We start from the raw sequence: 26,134 nt of genomic DNA, 5'->3' as shown, positions 1-26,134 counted from the left end.
ACTTCTGCCAAGTGTGCGGTCCTCAGTACCGGAATTATGTGGCCTCCTGTACTAGGCATCGCATAGCAACGTGTTCCGGCTGGCACCTAAGGTGGTATTCGAGGGCACATCTGTGGCTGGCACACGCTCGTATAGAGTTGATATTAGCAGCCTACCATCAAGGCTGCGAGTCTGTCGCTCCACTACGTTTATTGCTTCTCAGCTCCTCTCCTTCACCACCCACTTATATGGGTCATTTATCAGGCAGAGCATACCAAGATCATCTTGGGAAAGACTTCTAGTAGATTAGGGAAATTAAGGAGAAAATTAAAAGAAAGAAAAACAAGGAAAAAAAAAGTCTTTGGTTTTAGTGATATCATTAAAAGTTATGTTTTTAAGTCCAAACCAGTGAAAAAAATATATAGACGGTGGCCAACCACCCAGCCAGCTGGAGATGAGATGGCATAGTGAGGAGGAGGAGAGTGAATGTGGCGCTGCTCACCTATGTGCACTACACTCCATTGACTTTCACTGCGACTGTTGATATAGCTGAGCGGCACCCGCTCACCTTTTTACCTTCCGCCCCATTGAAATGAATGGAGCACTGATGGCACATGCTCGGCCAGCACCCCCTTCATGTGATGTCACTGCGGGGGGAGAAGCGACAGTTGGAGCAGGACATGGCGGTCCCATTCTCAACATCGGCAAGTGTCTCATCCCTATTGATCAGCAAGTCCCCCATAGCCAGTGGATGGGTAACAATGATGAGGCCGTTCATACAGCCAAGAAGATTGCACGAGGTTTGTGCATTCCGAGACGCACAAATCACACACGAATATGAGCGTTTTTTTCCTTTTCCGCATTGAATCATGGTGCAGGGAAAGAAAATCACAGCATGTCCTATTTTTGCATGTTCCCTCTAAACGCCTCGCCCATTGTTTTCAATGGAACCGAAAACCACATTGAGTGTGATGCGAGGTTTCCCATTGAAAACAATGGAGCATCGCGGCGGTACTGAGGTGATGGGAGGCGGTTTTGACCTTGAGTTTCACGGCCCCAAATCGCACCCGGCTATGTGGGAAGCCTGATCCTCTGTGGCAGCGGAACCTGACCCAGTGCCCGCCCGGTGACCGAGCGTCATTTCTGTATTGCGGATGGTCTTGACGGCGAGCCGTCGGACATGTGCAGTACAGATTTTCTGGCACAGTCGCTAGGCAATGATGCAGAATCCGCGACCGGTCGGCAATGTTAATTGCGGATGGGCAGCAGGTTGGACGGTTTCCATTTACTTCAATGGAAGCCGTCCGTGCAAACAGTGTAGTAGAATAGAGCATGCTGCGATTTTTCCTCCGCGAGCAGAAAATCACAATTGATCTCGTGTGCAGGGAAAAGCGCTTTTCCATAGTATGCTACAGGCGGTATTTGCTGTGGACCCCGTGGGCGGATGCCCGCTCTGGATCCCGCAATACAAATCTGCCCGTATGCCCGCCGACATCTCCATCAGACAGGTGGGAGTAAATAGCGCAACAAGCAATGAAGCCCTTTAAAGGCCACGATCCGCTGGGGTGGCGAGCAGCGACTGACGCATCCAGAACACCATTATTTTCTGCTCCCAGAACTAAACAGCCCAATAGATGGTGGCAGAGCCTGAGGACTACTTCCAGTGCCCAGTCTGGTGGCACCCATGTGTGCCCCCTGGCAGGGGCAATGGCGCCTTGTCTGCCCCGCAGCAGGTACCATAGAGGCCAGCCTATAACATGACACCACTGCCTGCCTCTCTCCGCCCCCCGTGTCAGCGGCCTCTCAGGCGGAGTGTCCCCGGCGCAGAGTGCCGCCTGTGCCGCCTCACCTCTCCGTACGAGCCGAAGGCCGCAGCAGCAGTGCGCATGAGCGAGATCGCCGAGAGCCCGTGAGAGCGGAGCAGCACTCACACTCACCGGGAGGCCGAGCACCAACATGGTGAGTGAGGGCGCCGGGCCTGCGGCCTCCCCGCTTCCCCCGGCTGCCGGCCGGGCACCGGTGCTACGGGAGTGCGGGGTGGCCGGGCCTAGTGCATGTCCGGAGCCGAGAGGAGGGCGCTGTGCTCGGTGTGTTGTCCGCAGCCCAGCATGGCCGCAGCTGCTGTCAGGGAATTTGCACTATCTGTTCCTGGGAAAGCTGGGTGGCAGCGGTGCAGCAGACATGGGGCATCCAGCTTTCCTGCAGCCCTGATGGACAGCAGTGCCAGCCTGTGTGTAAGGGGATGTGTTACTGGCAGAGCAGCCAGAAGTGGCACCATGTTGTCCTCCATCCTTCCCTGGGGGCTGCCGGTGGGCATACATGCCCTGTGCCAGCGGTCACCCTGAGATCTCTGCCAACTAGTAGTCAGATGGCTATACATGCCCCATACCCGTGGCCACCCTGAAATCTACGATGACTGGTAGTCAGATGGCTATACATGCCCCATACCTGTGGCCACCCTGAAATCTACGATGACTAGTAGTCAGATGGCTATACATGCTCCATACCCGTGGTCACCCAAGATCTCCCAATGACTAGTAGTCAGACGGCTATACATGCCCCATACCCGTGGCCACCCAAGATCTCCAACGACTAGTAGTCAGACGGCTATACATGCCCCGTGCCCAGCGGTCACCCCGAGATCTCCACGATGCCGCAGCAGCCTGTGTTCCAGGCGTCACAGACTCTGGCAGCCAATGATAGAGCCCGATGCCCCGGCGCTGAGTCCTGTAATCTGCTGCTGCAGCCTGTAGACTAAGGCCACTCTCACATGCCGCTTTTTACTGTGATTAGTGTGGCGTCCCGAGTGTTGTGCTAACCGCGGTACAACTCCGCCATTGATTTCAAGCGCTGTCCTATTTTCATGCCTTTTAGCGGTTAACGCACCTCCTCACACCTCACAGTGATAGGGTGCCGTGGAATGCGTTCAAAAATATAGTAAAAATGCCGCGTTTTCTAAACGTTTGTGTGAGAGTGGCCATTGGCGGTACCGAAGGAGAGGCGAGGACATCGCCGTGTAGTTTAGGGTCGGGCTCACACGACTGTAGACGTAAAATGCTGCGGGAGCCACGCAGGCTCTGACCGCTGTGGAGGCCGGCCCATCACCGCATATGTCGGCGCACCTCACGCACGCTGTCCTGGGCAGTCTCCCTGTTTTTTTTGTTTACAATGGCACATATATACCCGCCCATACGCAATGAGCTCTTTTTTGCGCTTGTGTATTCCGCAATACTTACACACAAAAGTGAGCAAAACAGTGTAGGACAATGTATTTGAGTGCCCGCGTATCACACGCATGTACATCACACGTGTGCCATGCAGTAATCGTAGGGCTCCTGTCCACGGCCGATCTCGTATTGCGTTACTCGCTGCGATAATCCGGCCGTGAGTAACGCAGTGCACGTTTTCTATAGCGTTGCTATGGAAAGTGCAGCCCCCTGTCCACGAGCGGACAATCATAGCGATTCTCCGCTCGCGGGGCTCAAATCGCGGCTGCCATTCTCCACGGTGAGCCTATCTGTCAGTTCTCTCCCCTGCTCCCTGGCGGCGGAATATCGCCAGCGGAATCCCTCCTCGCTCATGGACAGGGGGCCTTCAGCTGGTGTGAGCCCTCCTAAGGCTTGGGAAACGTGTTGTTTTTTAATAAACATCTCGGACGCCCCTTTAAGCCGTCTTCAGACATTGTGAACTGTTAGGATTTGGCTCTGGTTTCTGCGCCCGCATCCTGGCAGAATCCGCGACTATTGCGGCAGTTCGTGTGAATGGTATCCGTGCAGATTAATGGATGCTACTTGGATTATAAAACCCACCCCGTGTTCAGTATTGCGCGGAGTCGGTCAGCTGGGGATTTCTGCCACTGAGTATCTTAAGAAATTCATGCCACGTAAAAATTGCCATGTGGCTGATGGGCACAGCGGACACTGTAGGAGTCGGGGAGCTCTGTGTTCATTGTAGATGCCGCTTCTTCCTCCTACCACCTCCCTTTGGCATCTCTAGGTGTGCTCTATGAATCCCCTTCAGGGTTCCCCTTTATTAATGGGGTTGTCCCGTGGAAAGCGCTTATGCAGATAGGGGATAAGTATCTGATCGGTGGGTACCAACTGCTGGCTCCACAAATAAATGGAGCGGTGGTCACACGTGCAGTATAGCACTACCGGAGATGGCTGAACGCATGAAGCCACCTACCTCCCACAGTAAATGGGGCACATACATGATCACTGCTCTATTCCTTCAGGCACCCATATGCCCAGCGGTTGCACCCCTACCGTTGGTTACTCCGTGGATGGCGGATAACTTGGGGCCTGTATCCTTGGGGAGGGGGAGATTGGGGCGCGTTACAGTTCATGTATATTTTTCGGGGTCTGGCATGTCATCAGTATCCATTTTGGGGGCTGCCGATGGGGTCATCTGTACTACGTGTGATTCAGGTGCCATTAGTTGAGGGGCTCCCCTCTGTAAATGGATGGGAGATAAATGTTTTTATTCTCCTTTTCTTGACGGTTGCGACCACATAATCCTGGATCCATCAGACTCTCTCAGGCGTGCTGAATCATTCGGCAATGCGCACTAAAAGACGCGTCTCAATCTGCCGCTGTAGGGTTCTGCTACACGACCTGCGGGTCCACCGGGGGCCTTAATGGCAGAAATAAGCCATTTTTAATTCCACATCAATTCCGCATGGAGGTATCAGCTTGGACTTTCCGGCCTCTTGCCGGGTTTATTGTGGGTAATTCCGCCCGTGTAAAAGCCCTCTCACACTGCAGACCCCGCTATCTTATAATGCCACACGTTCTGTTGATCGGCGCTCATTGGAGTTGACCGATTTTCCTCCCGTGTAGATGTGCCCTCGGGGGCTGTCACACAGGGCAGAATTAGTCCGTTGCAGTGTAACGTGGCTTGAATTCCGCGTCTGTCAAAATCCGTGCATCTTTACTTCAAAACTGCAGAATTAGGCCGGGCTCACATGAGCGTATACTGCAGCGTGCCGGCTGGGAGATATACCTGTGTGGCAAGCAGCCAGTACGCAGTGGCATTGCACACAGGCTGCGGGACGCCCATTGCCTTGTGCTGTATATACGCGCCAAGATAGATAGAACATGCAGCGATTTTTCTTGCGCGTGTAATATATACAATTTGTGTGAGCGGCAGCATGGCTGCCTATGCGATATTGGTAAGTGTATTATACACACAAAACCCACGCATGTAATACGCAATTAGCACACGAGCGTGTGGTGCAGCCCTGAAGGACGTTCCACATACAGGAGATGTAATTCTGCAATTAGTCTGCAGTTAAAAAAACGCAAGAAATTCTGTGAAATACATTCCAAAGTGAAGAAACGCCACAAAGTCTACAACTGCTCTGCATCTCGTGGAATAACCCCGCCCGTGTGGAGGCGCCGTAGGGATCTGGTCATATCACGGTTGGCCTTTACATCTGATCTATATTGAACAGAGCAGATTGCCATAAAAACAGACCATGTGACTATATATAGGGGTCTGGAAAGTCTTCAGGCCCTTTCACTTTAAAAATTTTTTTTTACATTTTGCTATGTTGTAGCCTTGTGCAAAAAAAAAAACAACAAACCCTCCAAGTTTCCCCTTCATTCTTTGGAGTAGTCCACCAAATGCTGGCTTTGCAGATGGAGAGTGAGGGAATGTGGTGGCAGATGAGAATGAAGGTCACATCCTCCTACTCGGCGGCCCCTGTCCTTTGAACCCGTAACCTTAGGGTATGACAGGTTCCTTTAAGGTGGCCACACACTTCAGACGTCATACTGTTGCTCAGCCAGTGGCAGCCCCCATCACTGGCCGGCACCAGGTGGGTCCCTGCTGGTCATCGGGCGTACATACATGTCTATGAGGAGGTAGGACCATTTTGGTGTGAAGGTGCTGTTAGGTGTAGGCCACCTCCAGTCAGTTCGCAGTGTCCTGAGTCTGGACCTTCTGCCTGGCGTGCAGTCTCACTATTTTTTTTTCGTAGTAGTAAGCCAAGTACATAATTAAGGTTGTCTGACCTTTTTTCTCTTCCTTTAACCCCTTAGTGCCCACCCATACATGTTTTCACGTCCTTGGTCTCTGGGCTTTATTCTACAGGGCTGTGAAAACACGTTGGCCCTGTAGAATAAAGCTGTGGGGTCAGGCGGTGTGTGACAGCTCCCTGCTATCGGCTACCAGTGGAGCTGTCACCGGGGAGTCACGTGATCACCATTTAACGGATATCGGCAATAATGTAAACGTTAAAAAAGTTTAAAAAGTTAAAGTTTCATCTTCTCTCACCGATCTGATCTGTGAGGGCAAATGAAACTTCTTACCTGAAGCCTGTGGCGATGTCCACCGGCCCGATCTACAGTCCCGGGCTCCTCCGCTGATCTACCTTATTCTGATGGCTAGCTGTCTTATACTGTCTCTCCCCTCTGTGCCTGGTCTTGGCTTACAGGCTGCAGTCAGCTTGTGTACGGGACGTCCCAGGTTGCTGCAGCCAATTAGAGACCTCAGTGCTTGAACACTGGGCTCTGTCATTGGCTACCGGTGACGTCCTGTAGACAAGCTGACTGACACCTGTAACTCTTACACCACGGTGGAGATCTGGGGGCGGTTAGCACAGGACGCAGCATAGAGCCGGAGACGTGAGGATATTCTAGTTTGTTTTCTAAGATGGGAACTTGGGAGAGAAAAAAAAGGCGGACAACTCCTTTAATTAAAAAATATTACTTTGACTGTATATTATAATGATTATTGAGCAAATTTTAGAAAAGGGGTGCTAAACTGCCCCAGGTGAAGGAAAGAAGCATAAGGACCAATGTCCACGGGTGGATTTTAATTATAAAATCTACAGGAGATCCGTACCTATAGCCATCCATAGGGATGCATTAGCATCTGCAAGACAATTAAAAGCATGCGCATGTGATTTTTCATTTTTTTAGTTTTTTTTCAGGGCATGCGGATCGCACGTGCGAGAAGAAATCGCAGCATGCTACATTTTTCTGTGGATCCCGCAGGACGGCTTCCATTGACTGCAATGGAAATGGAAGCCATCCCATCCATGGCACAGACACAGTGGTCATTGTGGATGTGCCTCGGATCTGTGGGAAAGCAGGAGATTTAAAAAAAAAAAAATTGCACTGCACATGCGTCTGGCACATTGCCGGGGCGTCCAGACGCATCCGCCGTGCTGAAGAAAGAAGATCCAGCCGGCACAGAGGAGATCCGCGCTGGAGCTGGGCAGGTAAGAAAATGTCTTTTTCTCCCCATGTCTGTGGGCACGGCGGGATTCAGCAGTACAATCCATGTGTGCCCGTGGACACGAGGCCTAGTCCGGTGTGACAGCAGACCATCCTATACACATCTATGGGGGACTTGTTCAAGTGTATTTATTAATTTTAGGTTTATTTCAGTGGAATTATTGTCACCTTGTTCATGAACGGTTGTTTTTAAATATGTCAGAAATGTCCAGCTATTAAGTAGTTTCCTGTCCTAGTTTACCGTACCCGGACCTGTCTGACAGGTTTGGATGGTGTAGGTATCGGTAAATAGCTACACATCATATGTGGAGCACGGCATCCGGATCCTGATGGAATGCCAGTAATGGATATAATAACGTGCCGCTGTGTATTAAGTTTAAGGGCAGCTTGTTGGGGGGACTTCATAGTCTACAACTCTAAACACCTCTATATATGACATGAGCAGATAGTTATTAGAGCCGTCAGATCCAATCTTTGACCAGGTGGATCAGCGGTCAGGAGGATTGATGGCCATAAGGCCTCATGTCCACTAGGAAATTCGGGCCCATGCGGATTCTCCATGCAGAATCCCGCAGCGGGACCCTCTTTTCCCGCGGACATAAGGCCTGAAAAAAGATTTAACTCACCTGTCCGGCCAGATCTTCTTTCCCTCTGCCCGGCGGATGCGATCGGCACGCCGGCAGCGTGCCGCGCGCATGCGCCGTGCACTCCTTTTTGAACTCCTGCTCTCCCGCACCGGAGAGCAGAAATTCAGCTGCGGTTGTACCGCGGGACCGGACGGCTTCCACAGGCTTCTATGGAAGCCTGCGTGAGACCCGCAGAAAATGGAGCATGCTGCATTTTTTCTCCCGCATGTGAGAAAACGCAAATCCATTAAAATGCCATCCGCGGGTGCAAATTTCAATTTAATTGACCGCGGATGGCCAATGATTCCCTATGGGCAAAATTGAATGCGGATTCCGCAGCGGAAATCCGCAATTCAATTTTGCTAGTGGACATGAGGCCTAAGGCCCAATGTCCACGTGTGGATTTGATTTGTGGAACCCGCGCTGGAGATCTGCAAATCAAGCTGCCCATAGGGATGCATTAGGACTCCTGTCCATGGATAATAGTGCATTGCATTACTCGCGGTGATAATGCGGTCGCGGGTAACGCAGTGTACATTTGTGCAGCCTCCTGTCCGCAAGCTGAAAATCATAGCGATTCTCCGCTCGCAGGACTCAAATCGCGGCATGCTGCAATTTGCCTTGATTCTTCACGGTGAGCCTGTCAGATAGGCTCACCGCAGGCAACTGTCAGTTCTCTCCCCTGCTCCCCGGTGGCCGAATATCACTAGCGATATTCAGCCTTGCCCGTAGACAGGGGGCCTTGGTGTCCGCACGACAGTAAAAAGCATGCGGATCTGCTTTTTTAAAAAAATCTTTTCCCAGTGTGTGGATTGCACCCGCGGGAAGAAATCGCAGAATGCTCCATTGTCCTGTGGATCCCGCGAGAACGGCTTCCATTAAAGTCAATGGAAGCCATCTGATCCACGGACTGCACGCAGCTGTCACTGTGGACAGGCTGCAGATCCGCAGGAAAGCAGGAGATTTGAAGAAAAAAAAAGAGCACTGTGCATGCGCTGGGACACATCCGCTGTGCGGAAGAGAGAAAATCCGGCCGCGACGGAGGAGACCCGCTCTGGATCCAGAGAGGCAAGAAAATGTCTTTTCCTCTCTATGTCCACGGGCACGCATGGATACCACTGCTGGAATCAGCAGTGGAGAATCTGTATGTGCAAGTGGACATGAGGCCTAAAAGTACAAGGCGGAGGTGTTTCAATGCAAGAGAATGGCACAAAGCTTATTGAACCACCGTGCCACTATTAGGCCCAATGTCCACTTGCACACACGGATTCCACTGCTGAATCCCACAGTAATATCCATGCGTGCCCGCGGACATGGAGAGGAAGAGACAGTTGCTTACCTCTCCGGATCCAGGGCGAGTCTCCTCCGTTGCGGCTGGGTCTTCTTTTTCAAATCTCCTGCTTTCCTGCGGATCTGCAGCCTGTCCACAGTGACGGCTGCGGGTGCTCCGCTGATCCGACGGCTTCCAGTGACTTCAATGGAAGCCGTCTGTGCAGGATCTGCAGGAAAATTGAGCAAGGTGCGATTTCTTCTCGTGAGTGCGGTCCGCACGCCGGGGGGGAAAAAAAATCACATCCGCATGCTTTGTGCTGTCCTGCGGACACTAATGCATCCCTATGGGGGGTTTAATTTGCCGATCTCCCGCACGGGTACTGCAAATCAAATCCACCCGTGGACATTGGACTTCGGTATAACTTGTGTCTTATACAGTTAACCCTGTGCTTATGCTGAGCTGAGTGGTATCAGTGATTGACAGCCTTCCCTGTATGTACAGTCATACACAGATAGCTGTCAATCACTGATGGCTCCGCCCACTGGCCTGCTAAGCTCAGAATGAGCAGAGATATAAATGAATGAAATACAAGTTCTACTGAATTATTCCCCATAAAACTATATACAACCTGCTCAGCTCCTCCTGCTCTTTAACACGAGGCCTGCAGATTGGATGGCATAGATGAGCTGACAGACTCACTTCAAAGGGCCTTTTACACAGTCTGATCGGGCAAGTATGGTATAAGTTATTGAGAGGACTTCTCTGCATGTGAATGGGACATGTGCTGCCGATAATGATGAATGTGTATGTACGATCGTTCATTCTCCATGATTTCTAAGTCTCATTGATTAATGCTCGTTATTGGGGAGGAATTGCAGTTAAAAAGGAGCCTATGGGTTTTTTCACACACCAGAATAATCCGCAATACACTGTGGAATATTCAACTATGCAGAAATATCTGCTCCATAATCTAGATGTTTAAAGGGATTGTCCGGATGTAAGACAGTGTAAAAAAAAGCTGGGTCCAATCCTATTAGAACAGTAAAAGCAGTGCTCTGCCCCAGCGATCCTCCTGATCTTTGCTCAGGAACAGCTAACATCTGACCTCTGCAGCCGATCGGAGGCTGCTGCAGCCAGGTGGTGGTCTGCTGGCATTATGGCTCCCAGCATCTGAGTGGTGATGCCAGGAGAATGCCCTTTGACCGCCGTGGCCTCTGACTGCAGCAGTCATGTGGTAGCCATTAGGCCTTGGGGATGCGGTGCTGGATACCTGGGGAAGAGGACAGGTACTTACTACTGATTTTATTCTTTTAACACATTTGGATCTATTTAAAAAAAAATGTTTGGCACTCGGACACCCCTTTTAACATGTAGATTTGGATTTTAAAATGGCTTAATTATGCCGGTATTTCTTTGGATTTTGATTGCAGAATATTCTGGTGTGTAAGCATCCTAAGGCTACTTTCACATGAAGTGGATATTCCAATATGGAAAATTTATGGCTTAGTTATTCCAGGGTGAAATCTGTAGCGAAAACCTGCTGCAATTCTGTAAGATGGCGAACGTGCTGCCTGTCCTGAAATCCAGAATGAACGTCCACATGTGATTGGGGGGTTGAAAACACCCTTATATTGTACTAGCTGATATACCCGGCTTCGCCCACGTTAATTTGGTGCAGATGTTTGTGTTGTTCGCATGGAAAATTTTATGAAGTCAAGGTTACTTTGGAGGAATCGAGGAATAAAATATGTATACACATAGAGGAGTGTTAGATTCTCCTCAGACTGCATGTACCGATGTCCCTCTGCAGAATGTGCCATGCCTCCCACTCTACTCATTTAGGACCAAAGGAATGCTAGTTCTAAATTTCACGCTTGTACGACATGGGGGAGTTACATTACATAGGGATGCACTTACTTTTGCAATTAGCATTGAATTATCAAGTTGTGACCTCTTTTTCTATTTAGGATCTAAAGAATGCTTGTGCCAAATTTCATGTTTGTACGACACCAGGAAGTTAGAGAATTAGTGGCAAGTCAGTCAGTCAGTGAGGGCTTTCACCGATACAGTTTGAAAGCCACATGTGAACATGGCATTATAGGATACCTAATGGGGTATTCCCATCTCAGATACGTATAACATATCCCACCTCTGGGACCCTCACCTGTTCTACAAAGTTTTAGTAACTTCCATAGAAGTGAATGGGAGGTTCTGTGTAGCAAGAAGTTACAGAAATGGCGTAGTTACCTGTACGGCTCTGTTTCCGTAACCTTCCAACACTTCTATTGAAATTATGGAAACACTGTGAAGCAGCTAGTTGTACTATGTAAGGGGTGCTTATATTTATAAGCCGCATGATGTCAGCTACCTGATAGCTGGAAGGAAGACATGCAGGGCAGCTGGTATGGCTGGAGAGGTGGTGAGTAGTGCTGTGGAGGGAGAGAAGCCTTCTCCCAGCGCTGACAGCCTGAGCTATGAGCCATCTGTGGTGGACACAGATGCTGATGAGGGTCCCGCTCTTGCTGATTAACACAAGTGTCCTGTTGGTATTGCTGCACAGCGGGGGCTGACATCTGAGCTCTGTGATTAATGGCTCTTCATACAGGCTGACGGGCAGAGGAGCTGCCGCTGTCCGCAGACAGGAGTGCAGAGGCTAATGGAGTGGCAATGGCTGAGAGGAGGGAAGGGTTGTGAGGTGAGAAGTACCTCAGCGGGGAGAAGAGAAAGGAGGACTACAGCATTTACTGCCATTGGACAGTGTGTGAGGAGAAGGATAAGAAGGCCAAGTATCACTGACTCCCTGCCACACTGTACGGCCTCCTGCCCATGACAGGGGTCCCTTTCATCCTAATGAGGGCCCGTACATGGATCCTGCATTCTCTGCTCCAAGTTACTTGTTTATTTCTCCACTTTCTTCTCCTTCACAGAACAAGTTGAAATCCTCGCAGAAAGATAAAGTTCGTCAGTTTATGATCTTCACACAATCTAGTGAAAAAACTGCAGTAAGTTGCCTGTCGCAGAATGACTGGAAGCTAGATGTTGCCACGGACAACTTTTTTCAGAACCCCGAACTCTATATCCGCGAGAGTGTAAAAGGAGCATTGGATAGAAAGAAATTAGAGCAGCTTTATAATAGATACAAAGGTAAGTACACGCCGAGTCCCACCTACATGGTCACTTGTATAAGGCTTCTGGCACACAGTCAAGAAAAGGAGCGAGATTTGGACGTTGAAAGACGCACAAATATGAACCCCATTCTTTTGAATGGGGTTATATGCAGGAGCCTTTTTTTTTAAACCCGCATTGCAGTGTGGGAAAAAAATCGCAAAATGTCCTGTCTTTGGATGTCCCTTTGGAACGCATCGCCCATTGTTTTCAATGGGGCTGTCAAAAGCATCACACAGTGTGGGAGTTGCACACGAGTGCAGTGCAGGGTTTCCCATTGAAATCAACGAGAAACACTTGCTGATTCGGATGTTCGCTACTTCCCCTCGCAACCAGGGGAAAATCACACATTCGCAAGCGCAATATCAGGCCAAGTTTTACCGCTACTGCACTCGCCAGTGTGAAATTAGACTTAGGCAAATGTCCACGGGCGGATTTGAAATGTGGAATCCGTGTGGGACACCACAGTTCAAGCCAGCCACAGGGAACCATGGACGTCCGCACTTGAATTTACAAATGTGGATTTGTTTTCCAGATTCTGCATGCGAAAAACAAATCACAGTATGCTCCATTTTAGTGCAGTGAGGTCAATGGAAGCCGTCTGTTCCTTGGCCTGTCCACAAATGACATTGCAGACGGGCCACGGATTCCACAGGAAAGCAGAAGTTTGAGGGAAAAAACCCTCTTCTGCGCATGTGCGCCAGCCGGCTCTTCGCACACATCCACAGTACAGCAAATAGAATGCCCGGACGGGTATACAGGGTGCTCGGCCGTGGGCAGGGTTGGATTCTGCTGCCGGCTCCTGCATGCGGAAGCCGACCCGCCCGTGGACATGAGGCCTTGAGGATGCGACTCAACTTTTTTAAAAATTTCGTTTAACCGTATTAGCCTATTTTGAACCTAAGGACGCAATCATTTTTTTTGAGATTTTTCATCTCCACATTTCCAAAGTTGTAACTTTTTTAATTGCTCCATCGACATGGCCATATGAGGGCTTTTTGTGTGTGGCGAACTGTAGTTTTTACTGGCACCATTTTTGGGTACATATGCTTTGTAAAGCTTTTTTATTAATTGTTTTGGAGGTCAGAGAGAAAAAAAACAGCAATTCTGTCATAGTTTTTTTTTTTCCGTACATCATTAATCATACAGCATAAATCACACTATCATTTTTTTCCCTGCAGGTTGATATGAGTTTAGATACCAAAATATATATATACTGTATTCTTTGCTTTAGAAGGCGCACTTTTCTTCCTCCCCCCCCCCCCCCCCCAAAGTGGCTGCGTCTTATAAGGCGAATGTGCCGAAATTCATCGCCTCGCCATTTAATCGCATGAACAAATGTGCAATCAGTTACCGCTTCTCTCTCCTCCCCACTGCCAACAATACGTGCCGCTGATTGGTGGTTAGTGCCGTCGGGAACTGCTGCTGCTTCCCCCGCCTCCACCAATTGGCTTCTTCCCTTCCTTCTGCCGAACAAGCACCGCTGTGACACGGAGCTCCGTGATTTTTAGAGCTCTTCTGCTCCGTTGCCCAGCACTTTTTCCTGCACTGCCTCTGGGTGAGTTAAAAATATTTTTTACCTATTTATTCCCTCTAACACGGGGGTGGGTCTTCTAAAGCAAAAAAGACCCATAACTTTTTTTATTTTTCCATGGACAGAGCTCTGGTAGGGCTTATTTGTTTGCGTGACGAGCTGTAGTTTTTAATAGTACCATTTTGGGATATTTAGGGCTTGTGTTTTTTTGTTTTTTTTTTCCTTAAAGTGTTCACTTTATTGTACAGGTTATTACGGATGTGATGATATGAAATATGTGGGGTTATTTTGTCTTTTGTTTTTTGTTTTTTTTTACAAAGAGGGGAAAGTGCACAAAAAGGGTTGTTTTTCTTTACGCTATTTAATTATTTTTTTCTTTTTTCAACATTTTTAACCCTTTCCAATCCACTGTCTGACGACATTCTGATTAAGCTTGTACAGCTCCACTGTACAAGTTCCAATGTCAGATTACGTCTGACAGGGTTTTCTTACTGTCTATTGCCAGCCACTCCGCTGTCGGGACCTCTCTGGCGCACTCACACTGGCTTTAGCCAGCAGATGGCAACATTGTATAACAGAAAAAAGAGAAAGCCTTTTAGGAAACCCTGAATCCAAAATTGGATTGGCAAGGGTTAATATGCCTATGGGGGACTTGAACCTGTAAATCTCTGATTGCTATAATAATGTATTGCAGTACTTCCGTACTGCAATGCATTATCGATCACAAGCCAGAACACCAGTTTGGCAACCCGTTTGCCCTCCATGATTACATAGCGGAGGACCAATGATGTCACAGAGAGAGCACGCTGTCTTGTTGCGTGAACTACCACCCTTCCAAGATGTAAACTTACATGCTGTAACATTAAGGCCTCATGTGCACGGGGACAGATCCGCAGCGGGTGTCCCGCACGCGTGATCAGTGCCCCATAGGCATGCATTGGACACCCGCAGGTAATTAAATACCTGCGGATGTCATTTCCCTTGAGGCGCGGATTGCATGTGCGGGAAAACTCCGGCAGCATGCTCCATTTTAGTGCTGGTCTCCTGCGGGAAGGTGCAAATGGAGTAGAGAGACCCCACCCTTTTTGTTCTACTTGGATGCTGTGGTCAGCATTGACTGCAGCATCTAAGGGGTTAAGCTTCCAGGATTGCAGTTTTCTCTGATCCCAGGCAGTTAGTTCAGGCAGTTCTCTTTGTAGTATAGTTTGCATCCAGTGGCAGCGCAGTGATGATGCAGGTTCATGAGCTAAGGTAGTAATGATACAGCAGCTTGCTTACTCTTACAATACAAGGTGTTAAAGGGTTAATGTTGCTGCAGTTTATGTATATGCTTTTAATATTTTTTAAATATGGTTATTGTTGCTGTTGACCGCACACTTCTCAGGGGTTAAACGGCTGGGATTGGAGTTGTCTCTGATCCCAGCCGTTGCAGCAGAGTGTCAGCTATAATAGACAGCCGCAGTTGGTGGTGTGGGCTGAGCTGCGGCACTGACCCAGGGGGTCAGATCCTCACACACCGAGGAAACAGGTAGAAATGTACTCATAGCTTTGAGGGTGTCATACGGGGAGAATATAAATGAGTGGACTACAGAACGCTGCCTGTGGAGACTCTTCCTCTACTGTTCTCCTTTACAGGACCCGGTCAGGGAATCCTCCATAATAGGTGTGAAGAGTTTTAGCTACTCTTGTCGTTACTTGTAGTCAGGTGGATGTTTGCTCCTGGACGTTCAATCATAGATGTTATGCCATATATAATAAAAAAACAGTTGTTGGTACTGCAGAGGTGTGAAAGATGAGGAAAACAAACCAGCAGGTCCTGCCAGGGTCTTGTAGGGAAATATATGTGATCCCACAAAGTTATCCCAATCATCCGTGATCATGGGCAGGGAAGTGCTTTAGAAAGTGCATTTTTTTTCACGCAGCATGTCCTGATGAGGCATAAATATGGGTTTACAAACCGCGTTCCTAGAGGCTTTTGTGCAGATGCTCTTTATGACCAGCAGATGTCTCCCTCTTCAGTCATGCAGGAACATTAGAGGAGACTGTTCTGGACATGTCAGAAACACTTCTAACATATTGTATTTAACCCTTTAGTGACTAAGCTTTTTTCCGTTTTTCCATTTTTGTTCCCCCCCTCCCCCCATCCCTTTTAAAAAAATCGTAATTCCTTTATCTATCGATGTAGCTGTATGGAGAGTTGTTTTTCGCGGGACGAGTTGTATTTTTCAATGGCACTATTTAATGTACCATATAATGTACTAAAAAACTTTTTTTAAATTCTAAGTGGAGGGAAATGGTAAAAAAATGACATTCCTCCAGCTTTCAGTGCGTCTTGTTTCTACGGCGCACAAACTGCAACACAAATGACATAACTTTATTCTATGGCTCAGTACGATTACTACCATACCAAACTTATCTAGGTTTTTTTTATGCTGTACTACTTTTCAAAGATACTTAATTTTAAAAAATTATTTTCTGCCACCGTCTTCTGTAGTTTATGTTTGGTGCCATTTTGGAATAGATACGACTTTTTGATAGCTTTTTATTGCATTTTTTTTCTTGGAGACAGGGTCACCAAAAAAGCACATTTCTGGCGTTTTTATTTTTTTCTGATGACGTTCATTGTGCAGGTTGAATATTGCATTACTATGATAGATCAGACTTTTACGGACGCGGCGATACCAAATATGTATTGTTTTATTATTAAGATTCTTTTATTATAAATATGGCAAAAAGTGTTTTTTTTAATAATTAGTAAAACTTTACTGTTCTGAGGGGACAATAACTTGCGATGCTTTGATCCCTCCTGCGGTATGATGTAATGCTATAGCATTACATCATACTGCTATCGGGCAGGCAGTCTATCAAGCCACCCCATGGGCATTGCTTGATAGGCAGCCCTGGAGCCATGCAGAAGGCCCCTGGCTGCCATGACACCCGCATGGTTCCCTGCAATCTCATTGCGGGGAAGCCATATGGGACCCCTGAACATCGTTTGGGGGATTTAAATGCTGCTGTCAGAATTGACAGCGGCAATTAAAAGGTTAACAGCCCCAATGAGCTGTGCGGCTCATCGCAGCTGTTGCTGCTGAGTGTCCGCTGTAAGAAACAGCCGACGCCTGTATTGTATGATGACTCTCTTTATAAATAGACCGCCGATACAGGCCGTCAAACGGCGTATCGGTGGTCACTAATGGGTTAAGTAGCCACTATACTTTCTCAAAACTGTTCATAAATCAATAGAACAAGCAAAGAGAAACTTTCTAAAATAACTTATTAAAGAAAAATGCATCTTTCTCCACTTTTCAGCCACTTCTTCCCCCTTCTTCCTGTTCTCATAGAGGACGGTTTGCCACTGTTGACATGAAATAATTTTTTGATAGAACCGTGTTGTACCGTTCCTGTTAATCCTCCTGAAAGTGTATGAGTAAGTTGGCAACTACACGGTCTGACGCCAAAGTGTCCTCAGCACCTTTGTATCCAGTTTAAAAGCCTGGTAGAAGCAGACGTTAGGTGATACAGAGACCAACGGGTTCTCCGTCTCACACACTGACCCCCATAGTGGTGTTCTGGCTCCATCCTGCCTGTTCGCAGCTTCTCTATAAAAGATGGAACCAGTGCTGGATAGTGAAACACACCGAAAAGAGCCAAACTCATTCTTCATTTCTTTTTTTTTTTTTTGCGTTGTGTGCCTTTCATTATTTTGATATCTCCTGAAAACCCTGTGTGACTGTCTCAGGAGTCATTTATGGCTTAATGATGGCCCAATTGGATCATTTGTGTTCTTGCACTTTATTAATCACCCATTGGTAATGCTGGCTGAAGAACCATGATGTGAATGCCCTGTTTGTGAGCACATTACCACTAGACCTTCTTCCCTCTGCAGATCCTCAGGATGAAAATAAGATTGGCATAGATGGCATCCAGCAGTTCTGTGACGACTTGGCCCTCGATCCTGCCAGTGTCAGTGTATTAATTATTGCATGGAAGTTTAGAGCAGCCACACAATGCGAGTTCTCAAAGCAGGAATTCATGGATGGAATGATCGAATTAGGGTAAGTGGCGGACGTGCTATTAATCCTTCATGGAGGATGGTCCAGTTACCTTGTTTGCCCTTTAATACATAAGAGGCAAATAGAGATGAGCGAGCGTACTCGGAAAAGCACTACTCGCTCGAGTAATTTGCTTTATCCGAGTATCTCCCCGCTCGTCCCTGAAGATTCGGGTGCCGGCACGGAGCGGGGAGCTGCAGGGGAGAGCGGGGAGGAACGGAGGGGAGATCTCTCTCTCTCCCTCTCTCCCGCCCGCTCTGCCCCGCTCCCCGCCGCAACTCATCTGTCAGCTGCGGCAGCCCCCGAATCTTCAGGGACGAGCAGGGAGATACTCGGCTAAGGCACATTACTCGAGCGAGTAGTGCCTTAGCGAGTATACTCGCTCATCCCTACTAATGACCTATCCCTCAAATGAATGCCATACATTGGAATCCATTTCATGTAGACTATTATGCTATTTGTTTAAAGGTCATGTTTTTACAGACTGCGTCTGGATGGAGTAACACAGTTTACTTGCACTTTTCCATCCTGAATAGAAATGGAATTCCTGATAGATATCTGCATATGTAACATGGTGTTCACCTACCCTGTTTTATGTCCTTGTTATTGGGTAAAAGTAATTATTAGAGATGAGTGAGCGTACTCGGAAAAGCACTACTCGCTCGAGTAATGTGCTTTATCCGAGTATCGCTGTGCTCGTCCCTGAAGATTCGGGTGCCGCTGCGGCTGACAGGTGAGTCGCAGCGGGGAGCATGGGAGAGAGGGAGAGAAAGATCTCCCCTCCGTTCCTCCCCGCTCTCCCCTGCAGCTCCCCGCTCCGTGCCGGCACCCGAATCTTCAGGGACGAGCACAGCGATACTCGGATAAAGCAAATTACTCGAGCGAGTAGTGCTTTTCCGAGTACGCTCGCTCATCCCTAGAGACAAACTATTACCTGTTAACCGGCTAAGGTGCCCGATTCTATGTAGAGTCGGGGGAGGCCGCGCTCACACCTCCAGGGTTTCCGTTTCTCTGCTCTGTTTTTTTTGAGGAGAGAAACAGATATAAAAAGGGATAAGTAATTAATTCACCCCCCCCCCTCCCCACCGTGCCAATTTATTTCCATAGGGTTTCAAAAAAACAAAAAGCAAATATAAACTCTCCCGTTTGCTTCCATTCCATCAGGATTCGGTATTTTTGGACGGAAAAATAACGCTGCGGACTGTGTTATTTTTCCATAAAAAAAAAAATACGGAAACCAGATGGAATGGAAGCAAACGGAAGCCTTTGTTGTGTGTTTTTTTTGTTTTTAAACCCTATTGAGATAAATGAGGAAAAAAAGGATCAATTTTTTTTTTCAGTTTTATCTTAGTTTCTCTCCTCCAAAAATGAAGCAGCGAGACGGAAACCCTGAACGGAGCTCTGATGGAGGTTTGAAAGCAGCCTCAGTATTTACTGCCCACACATACATTTTCAGGATATTTTAAGGGGGGGCTCTGACAAGTTGTTGGTTTCCTTGCTATAGAAAATCTCTTTATTCTTTTATAGTCTTTGTCAAAAAAAATCCAACCCATAGAAGGAGTTATCGCTTTGCTGCCAAACCCGGCATGCAGATACATCTCAGGCAGATATGCCAATGATTAGAGTTGTGGTGTGATTAGATGAACGGTCTTGTCACCTGCGGCCTAAAAAGTGGTTCCACACTTGGCCTATAAAGAGGCTCTCGGAGGCTCCTTCTGTGTAGTGACCTCTTCTTCCGCTTGTGTAGAGCTTGTTGACCACTAGACACCTCTACAACACAGAGAAGAGATTTGGCCCAGTTAACAAAGTTTGAGGGAGGAGAATTATTGGGACATAAGAAGCTAGATAGACGTATCAACAAATTGCCGCCACCTTGGCCATTCTTACCAGACTGTTAGGAGGTGTTGTGACCAGTGGATGTCTGAGGGCACACAAGGCTTGCTGGCCCAGGACATCCTCGACAGACTCCCAGTAGAGAGTTCCCTGTGTCTGTCGGAACAATTTTCAGGTGCTTAGCTGGAGGAAATTTGGTCTCATGGTGCCCATTACCTGTTCCGCCGTTGACACTAACCGTCACCTCCGTTTACAGTGCCTTGATGAACGATGAAACTAGACATCTGTAGAGTGGAACCGGGTTGTCTTCAGCGATGATTCCAGATTTAGTTTGGACACTGATAGCCATGTTCGTGTCTAGAGACTTAGGAGTGAACACCTCATTTGGCCTTTGCTGTGGAGCAGCACACAGCCCCCTGCTGGTGTGATGGTCTGGGGGGCCATTACATATGACATTTGGTCCCCCCTAGTAGTGGTATGAGGGACATTGACAGCTCAGCGATATGTTCAGGACATCCCGCAGCCACATGTGTTCCTCTCATGGTGGCTTCCAAGAGGCATTTCCCAGCAGGATAACGCTCGGCCGCACACACAAGGGGGTTACAGGAATGCATCCACAACATTGTCACACCTCCATAGCCTACCCGGTTGCCAGATTTCTCTCCAATAAAACATGAATGGGACCATCTGGGACACCAATCTCAACAGCCTACGATCTAGAGGCTCAGTTACAACAAATGTGGAGCGATGTGCTAGAGCCTCCATGCCTACCCATATCACATCTAACATCCAAGCTAGAGGCAGTACAACAGGGTACTAGAGCCTCCATGCCCACCCGTATCACATCTAACATCCAAGCTAGAGGTGGTACAACAGGATACTAGAGCCTCCATGCCTGTCCATATCACATCTTGTATCAAAGCTAGAGGCGGTACAACAGGGTACTAGAGCCTCCATGCCCACCCGTATCACATCTAACATCCAAGCTAGAGGCAGTACAACAGGGTACTAGAGCCTCCATGCCCACCCGTATCACATCTAACATCCAAGCTAGAGGCAGTACAACAGGGTACTAGAGCCTCCATGCCCACCCGTATCACATCTAACATCCAAGCTAGAGGTGGTACAACAGGATACTAGAGCCTCCATGCCTGTCCATATCACATCTTGTATCAAAGCTAGAGGCGGTACAACAGGGTACTAGAGCCTCCATGCCCACCCGTATCACATCTAACATCCAAGCTAGAGGTGGTACAACAGGGTACTAGAGCCTCCATGCCTGTCCATATCACATCTTGTATCAAAGCTAGAGGCGGTACAACAGGGTACTAGAGCCTCCATGCCCACCCGTATCACATCTAACATCCAAGCTAGAGGTGGTACAACAGGGTACTAGAGCCTCCATGCCTGTCCATATCACATCTTGTATCAAAGCTAGAGGCAGTACAGCAGGGTACTAGAGCCTTCACGCCTGCCTGAATCACATCTTACATCCAAGCTAGAGGCGGTACAACAGGGTACTAGAGTCTCCATGCTCGCCCGTATCACTTCTTGTATCCAAGCTAGAGGTGATACAACAGGGTACTAGAGCCTCCATGCCCGCCCGTATCACATCTTGTCTCCAAGCTAGAGGTGGTACAACAGGGTACTAGAACCTCCATGCCCACCTGTATCACATCTTACATCCAAGCTGAAGGGGGTACAACAGGGTACTAGAGTCTCCATGCCCTTCCATATCACATCTTGTATCCAAGCTAGAGGCGGTACAACAGGGTACTAGAGCCTCCATGCCCACCTGTATCACATCTTGTATCTAAGCTAGAGGCAGTACAGCAGGGTACTAGAGCCTCCTGTATCACATCTTGTATCCAAGCTAGAGGCGGTACAACAGGTTACTAGAGCCTCCCTTCAAGGGTTCAGTTTTCCACAATAAATTATCCTTTTGCCCTGATATTGTAATCATGTGTTGCGCAGCAGAAATGCAGTCCTAAGCTCTCGCTCATGACGTGAAGGTTGCGAGTTCAATCCCCGCACGGTTCAGGTAGCATCCTTCAGAGGTCGGTAAAATAAGTACCCAGCTTAATGGGAGGTAATAAATAAATTACCTGAAAGCGCTGCAGGATAAGTTGGCGCTATGCAAATAACAAGATTTAGTTTAGTTTTTATTTATTTATCAACAATTACAATGACACATAGAAAGTTGCATGCTATTCCGACAACTTCTAGGGGAGGGATTGTTTTTGACAATGGGTGTACAATCACATTTCTCAGTCTTTTCTTTTCTAGATATTTCTATGTTTTTCAGCATATTTTATGGATCATGTTGGCACAATTTAAAGTTATTACCAGTGTAAGCACAAATCTGAAATCTGTTTGTTAATGCAGGTGCGACAGCATAGAAAAGTTAAAAGCACAGCTACCGAAAATGGAGCAAGAATTAAAAGAGCCAGGGCGATTTAAGGACTTTTATCAGTTTACATTCAATTTTGCAAAAAACCCGGGACAAAAAGGTCTAGGTATGTCTAGATTGTACGAAGCTGAAATATCATCTGTCTGGTACATTCTACATCAAGCACTTAAGCAATCTTATCACTTTTCAGACTTAGAAATGGCCATTGCCTATTGGAATTTAGTACTAAATGGAAGATTTAAATTCCTAGACTTATGGAACAAGTTCTTATTGGTAAGTTTATTTTGATGTAGTTGTGTTTTTTTTTTTGTTTTTTTTTAATTAAGGGAAATATACAAAGACGGCACATCCAGCCAAAGTGAAGAAATGTATGCAGGTGCACGCTGCTTTAGCTGCAATGCCAGCATTAACAATTGCCAAGGATGCAACAGCGGAGAGCTATATACCTTGTTAATAGCAAATATCAAACTGCTAAATATACCTTACTTATAAGGCCGGGCTTACACAGCCATAAGCGTAAAATGCTGCGTGACTTTAGGGCTCATGTCCACAAACTTATTGGTAAAACACTGCAGGACTTCCCCCAGCGTCTTACTGATTTTGTAAACAGCAGGTCTTCCGGCAGCAAATGCGCATGGCCGCAGTGGTGTTTTTTCTTTTAATTCCCTGCTCTGTTTCAAAGCGGGGTTGTGTATGAAAATGCAGCTCATACGCAATTTATTGCATATGGACAGTGTTTCATACGCAGCATATACCAATGTATAGGGCTCACGCTGCGAGGTATGCAGGGAAATAGAGCATGCTGTGATCTATTTCTCGTGCGTGTCTACACGCTCATGTGCATGGATCAATGAAAGTCCATTGACTCCATTCACAGCGTATCCCGTGGCCGTGCAACACACACGTAAAAACCCGGTCATGGACATTAGCCCTTACACACGCTGTCATGTGCAGGCAGCCTGTGGGTTTTTTCTTTGTATAACTTCCCATGCTGTCGCTTCGCAACGACGCGTATACACACCGCCAATACACAATGTAATTGCCTATGGGCAGTGTGTCTCATGCGACCACAGAGAACAAGGGGCGTTCTCACGCATAATACGCCGTAAAATAGAACATGGTGCGTTCTTTTTTTGCGCTTGTGTATTACGCATTTCCTATATGTAAATGGGAGTGGAACTGTGCATGGCAATGTATCTGCCCTCGAATTGCTGCATATGACACGCACATTATGCGGTGATCAGACGCTGGTGTGAGCCCGGCTTAAATGTGAGGTTCCTAGTACATTTTGGTACGATTGTTTAAGCCCATCTGCCCTGACCTTTTCAGATGGGACCCGCACTAAGTAAGCTGGTCTCTCTTGGGCCAAGGCCTGCAAAATGAACTCACGGCAGGGAGGGACCAGTTATATAACTATAAGCGTTGGCCACATGGGAAGGAGTCATGTCCACATGTCTGTGTAGTCATTGTTTGGTTTTGACTTGGGTGCTATTTGTCTGATTTCTTCATTCATATGTAGGTCCACTTTGAATACTGATGTGAACCACATAAAGGTACTTTTATTGCATATAGTTTTTATTTCTGTGACATTTGTACTTGAAGACCTCTTTCCTCTTGTACCAAGGAACATCATAAACGATCGATACCTAAGGACACGTGGAACCTTTTACTAGATTTCAGCACAATGATAGCAGATGATATGTCTAACTATGATGAGGAAGGTAAGCGCAGAAATCGGTTACATTTAATTTGATGTAAATTTGTGTTGCATGAAGCATAGAAGTGATATTGGCTTCTAAAGGCACATTTACACGCAAAGATAATCGTTCAAAAGATAGGCTTTGAGCGATTGTTTTTGCATAAACTGCTAATGGACACTGTCCATTAGCAGCTTATCACCTTCATTTGCATGTGAATGAGCCTCCAAGACCTGTATGCAGAGAACAGCAGGTGGTCTTTTCTCTGCATTCAGCTTCTTTGTTCTGCCATGGGGCTGCAAGCTGAATACAATGTAATCAGCGCTCCTGTGGAGAATACAGCACCATGGACAGCAGACAGCATGCGGTCTGTGTTATCTTCTCTCCGGCTGAACCATGGATTTTATGCTCACCTTAAAAATCATCGTTCAGCCGAAAAGTGAAAGATGAGAGCATTTACACACTATGGTTATCGTCTTGAGCGATAATAGTTGCGTGTAAATGGCCGATATCTCACTGATGAAACAAATGTTAAAGGTGTTCTCAGAGAGTTTAATATTAGAGTTTTAGAGCAGCCATCAATGTTGGGCAGTTCATGACTTCCAGGTCTATTGTTGATTGGCACAGTAAATGAGATGAGCTACAATATTGGGTTCAACTGCCTGCACAGATAAGCTGCTGTGCCTGTAAATAATGCTAAAGCCTGATCAACAATGGCCCCGTCTCACCAAGTAAATATTGATGGTCTATCCTAAAGACCCTGAGAATAGCTGAGGGGATTAGGGTGGAGTGGGGGTCTTACCAAGATTGGTAACCCCTTTAAGAATATGGGGCATGGGCTGCTCAGCACTTCAAGACCCATGGCAAAGAAACAATGGCCAGCCTGTCATTTCACAGCTACTACAGGGGAAATGTAACACAGGATTGAAGGGCTAAGCATATATCTGTACTAAGAAATAGAGCAGACTAGATGGACCAAGTGCCTTTTTCTTTTGTGATGTTCATATGCCCTGTGAACAGAGTTTGCCATCTTGGCACAATCCCTTTAACTTTTTATGCCTGTTTTTTGCTGTTTAATGGGTAACTGTGACATCACCTCTATGAGAATTGCCTAATTTCCTATTCTTCCTTTCACAGGAGCATGGCCAGTTCTCATTGATGACTTTGTGGAGTTTGCACGTCCTCAAATCGCAGGGACAAAAAGTACAACAGTGTAGCACTAAGGAACCTTGTAGAATGTACATAGTCTGTACAAAGTAACACAACATAAAATTGCACAGTCAAATTTCTTCTGGCTGGACTCAAGTGAAGATCAGCTCTTACGGCAGTTTCAAAGGGTTGAAACAGACATTTGGAGACCTCTTAAGACCATATCTTTATTTTATTTTTTTTTGGTGGTTTGAGCCTCTCTACTAGTCCTGGAGCGCAACTTTCATATTTCCATATTGTGGATTTCATGACATATCTGTGGAAGATCCTAGTTTGCGAACCCATATGATTCTAGATCTATTCTGTGGCTTTCACATTCACATAAAGCACAATGGCGCCTTCATCTGCTAACTTCATCATGGCCTTGTTTGCTAGTTTCAGAGCCTATGCAGGTAGCACCCATCCAATCAAGTGCTGTTCTTATATAAAGGGGCAAAGAAAAGTGCCGTTCTTTATGGCCAGGATTGAGACTTCAGCATCACAAAGGTAAACTGCTTGTAAATACCAAAGCGTTTGGTGGAAGTGGAGAGGACTTCGAAATCAACGATCATTTTGCCCTTCATCTATATATGTTGTTAAATTGTTAACATCATGTTAGATTTTTGGATCACTTTCTGAAAATATTCAGCATTTTTAACATACAAGCTGCATCTGTTTCTTACTGTAGAGGAAGGGAAGGTTCGTGTTAGTGGTTGGGTCAGTAGAAGTCTGTGACGTGGGGCTTTAAGCAGATAAACCTTCACATTGCTCCATTTTCACTTGAGGATGGATGGATTTTGGCCCGTCTTTTGTCTTATCGGACCCTCATTTGCTTCTCTCAATACATCTGTCTGGCTTTTTACAGAAGAGAAGGGTGAAAGCGTCAACTCTGTATCTCATTAAAACTGGCAACACATATCTGCATAAGAGGTAGACGGCTACAGTAATAACACAAAGCAGTTAAATTGGGGTCACTCTCTCGGTGGCGGCTGATTTGTCATGAATGATTTTAAGAAATGAGGCAACCCGGCTCCAGAATGCCAAGTTCAGTTTCTTTTTACTTTTTAAAACCTGGAGGTATCCATGAAATGTGTTTCTGATGTCACGTTAATTAACACTTATCTCAGTCCTTTTTA

The 26,134-nt window shown here is 47.0% G+C and overlaps 1 protein-coding gene across 1 annotated transcript; it reads left to right on the top strand.

The window, feature by feature from the left end:
* The first annotated feature begins 1,762 nt into the window (after positions 1-1,762).
* On the top strand, positions 1,763-26,134 carry DCUN1D1 (defective in cullin neddylation 1 domain containing 1). The gene is made up of 7 exons (XM_066601588.1): positions 1,763-1,938; positions 12,047-12,263; positions 17,705-17,873; positions 22,089-22,219; positions 22,304-22,386; positions 23,738-23,834; positions 24,948-26,134. The coding sequence occupies exons 1-7, from the start codon at positions 1,936-1,938 to the stop codon at positions 25,025-25,027; spliced, it is 780 nt and encodes a 259-aa protein (XP_066457685.1). The 5' UTR covers positions 1,763-1,935; the 3' UTR covers positions 25,028-26,134.

Source organism: Eleutherodactylus coqui, chromosome 1 (assembly GCF_035609145.1).
Source record: "Eleutherodactylus coqui strain aEleCoq1 chromosome 1, aEleCoq1.hap1, whole genome shotgun sequence".
Lineage (NCBI taxonomy): Eukaryota > Metazoa > Chordata > Amphibia > Anura > Eleutherodactylidae > Eleutherodactylus > Eleutherodactylus coqui.
The sequence above is the reverse complement of the archived record's forward strand: the minus strand, read 5'-3'. Positions and strand labels throughout refer to the sequence as shown.

Coding starts and splice junctions, on each gene's coding strand:
- DCUN1D1 (XM_066601588.1), top strand. Junction 17,874..22,088: donor GATGGAATGATCGAATTAGG/GTAAGTGGCGGA, acceptor TTGTTAATGCAG/GTGCGACAGCATAGAAAAGT. Junction 23,835..24,947: donor GTCTAACTATGATGAGGAAG/GTAAGCGCAGAA, acceptor TTCCTTTCACAG/GAGCATGGCCAGTTCTCATT.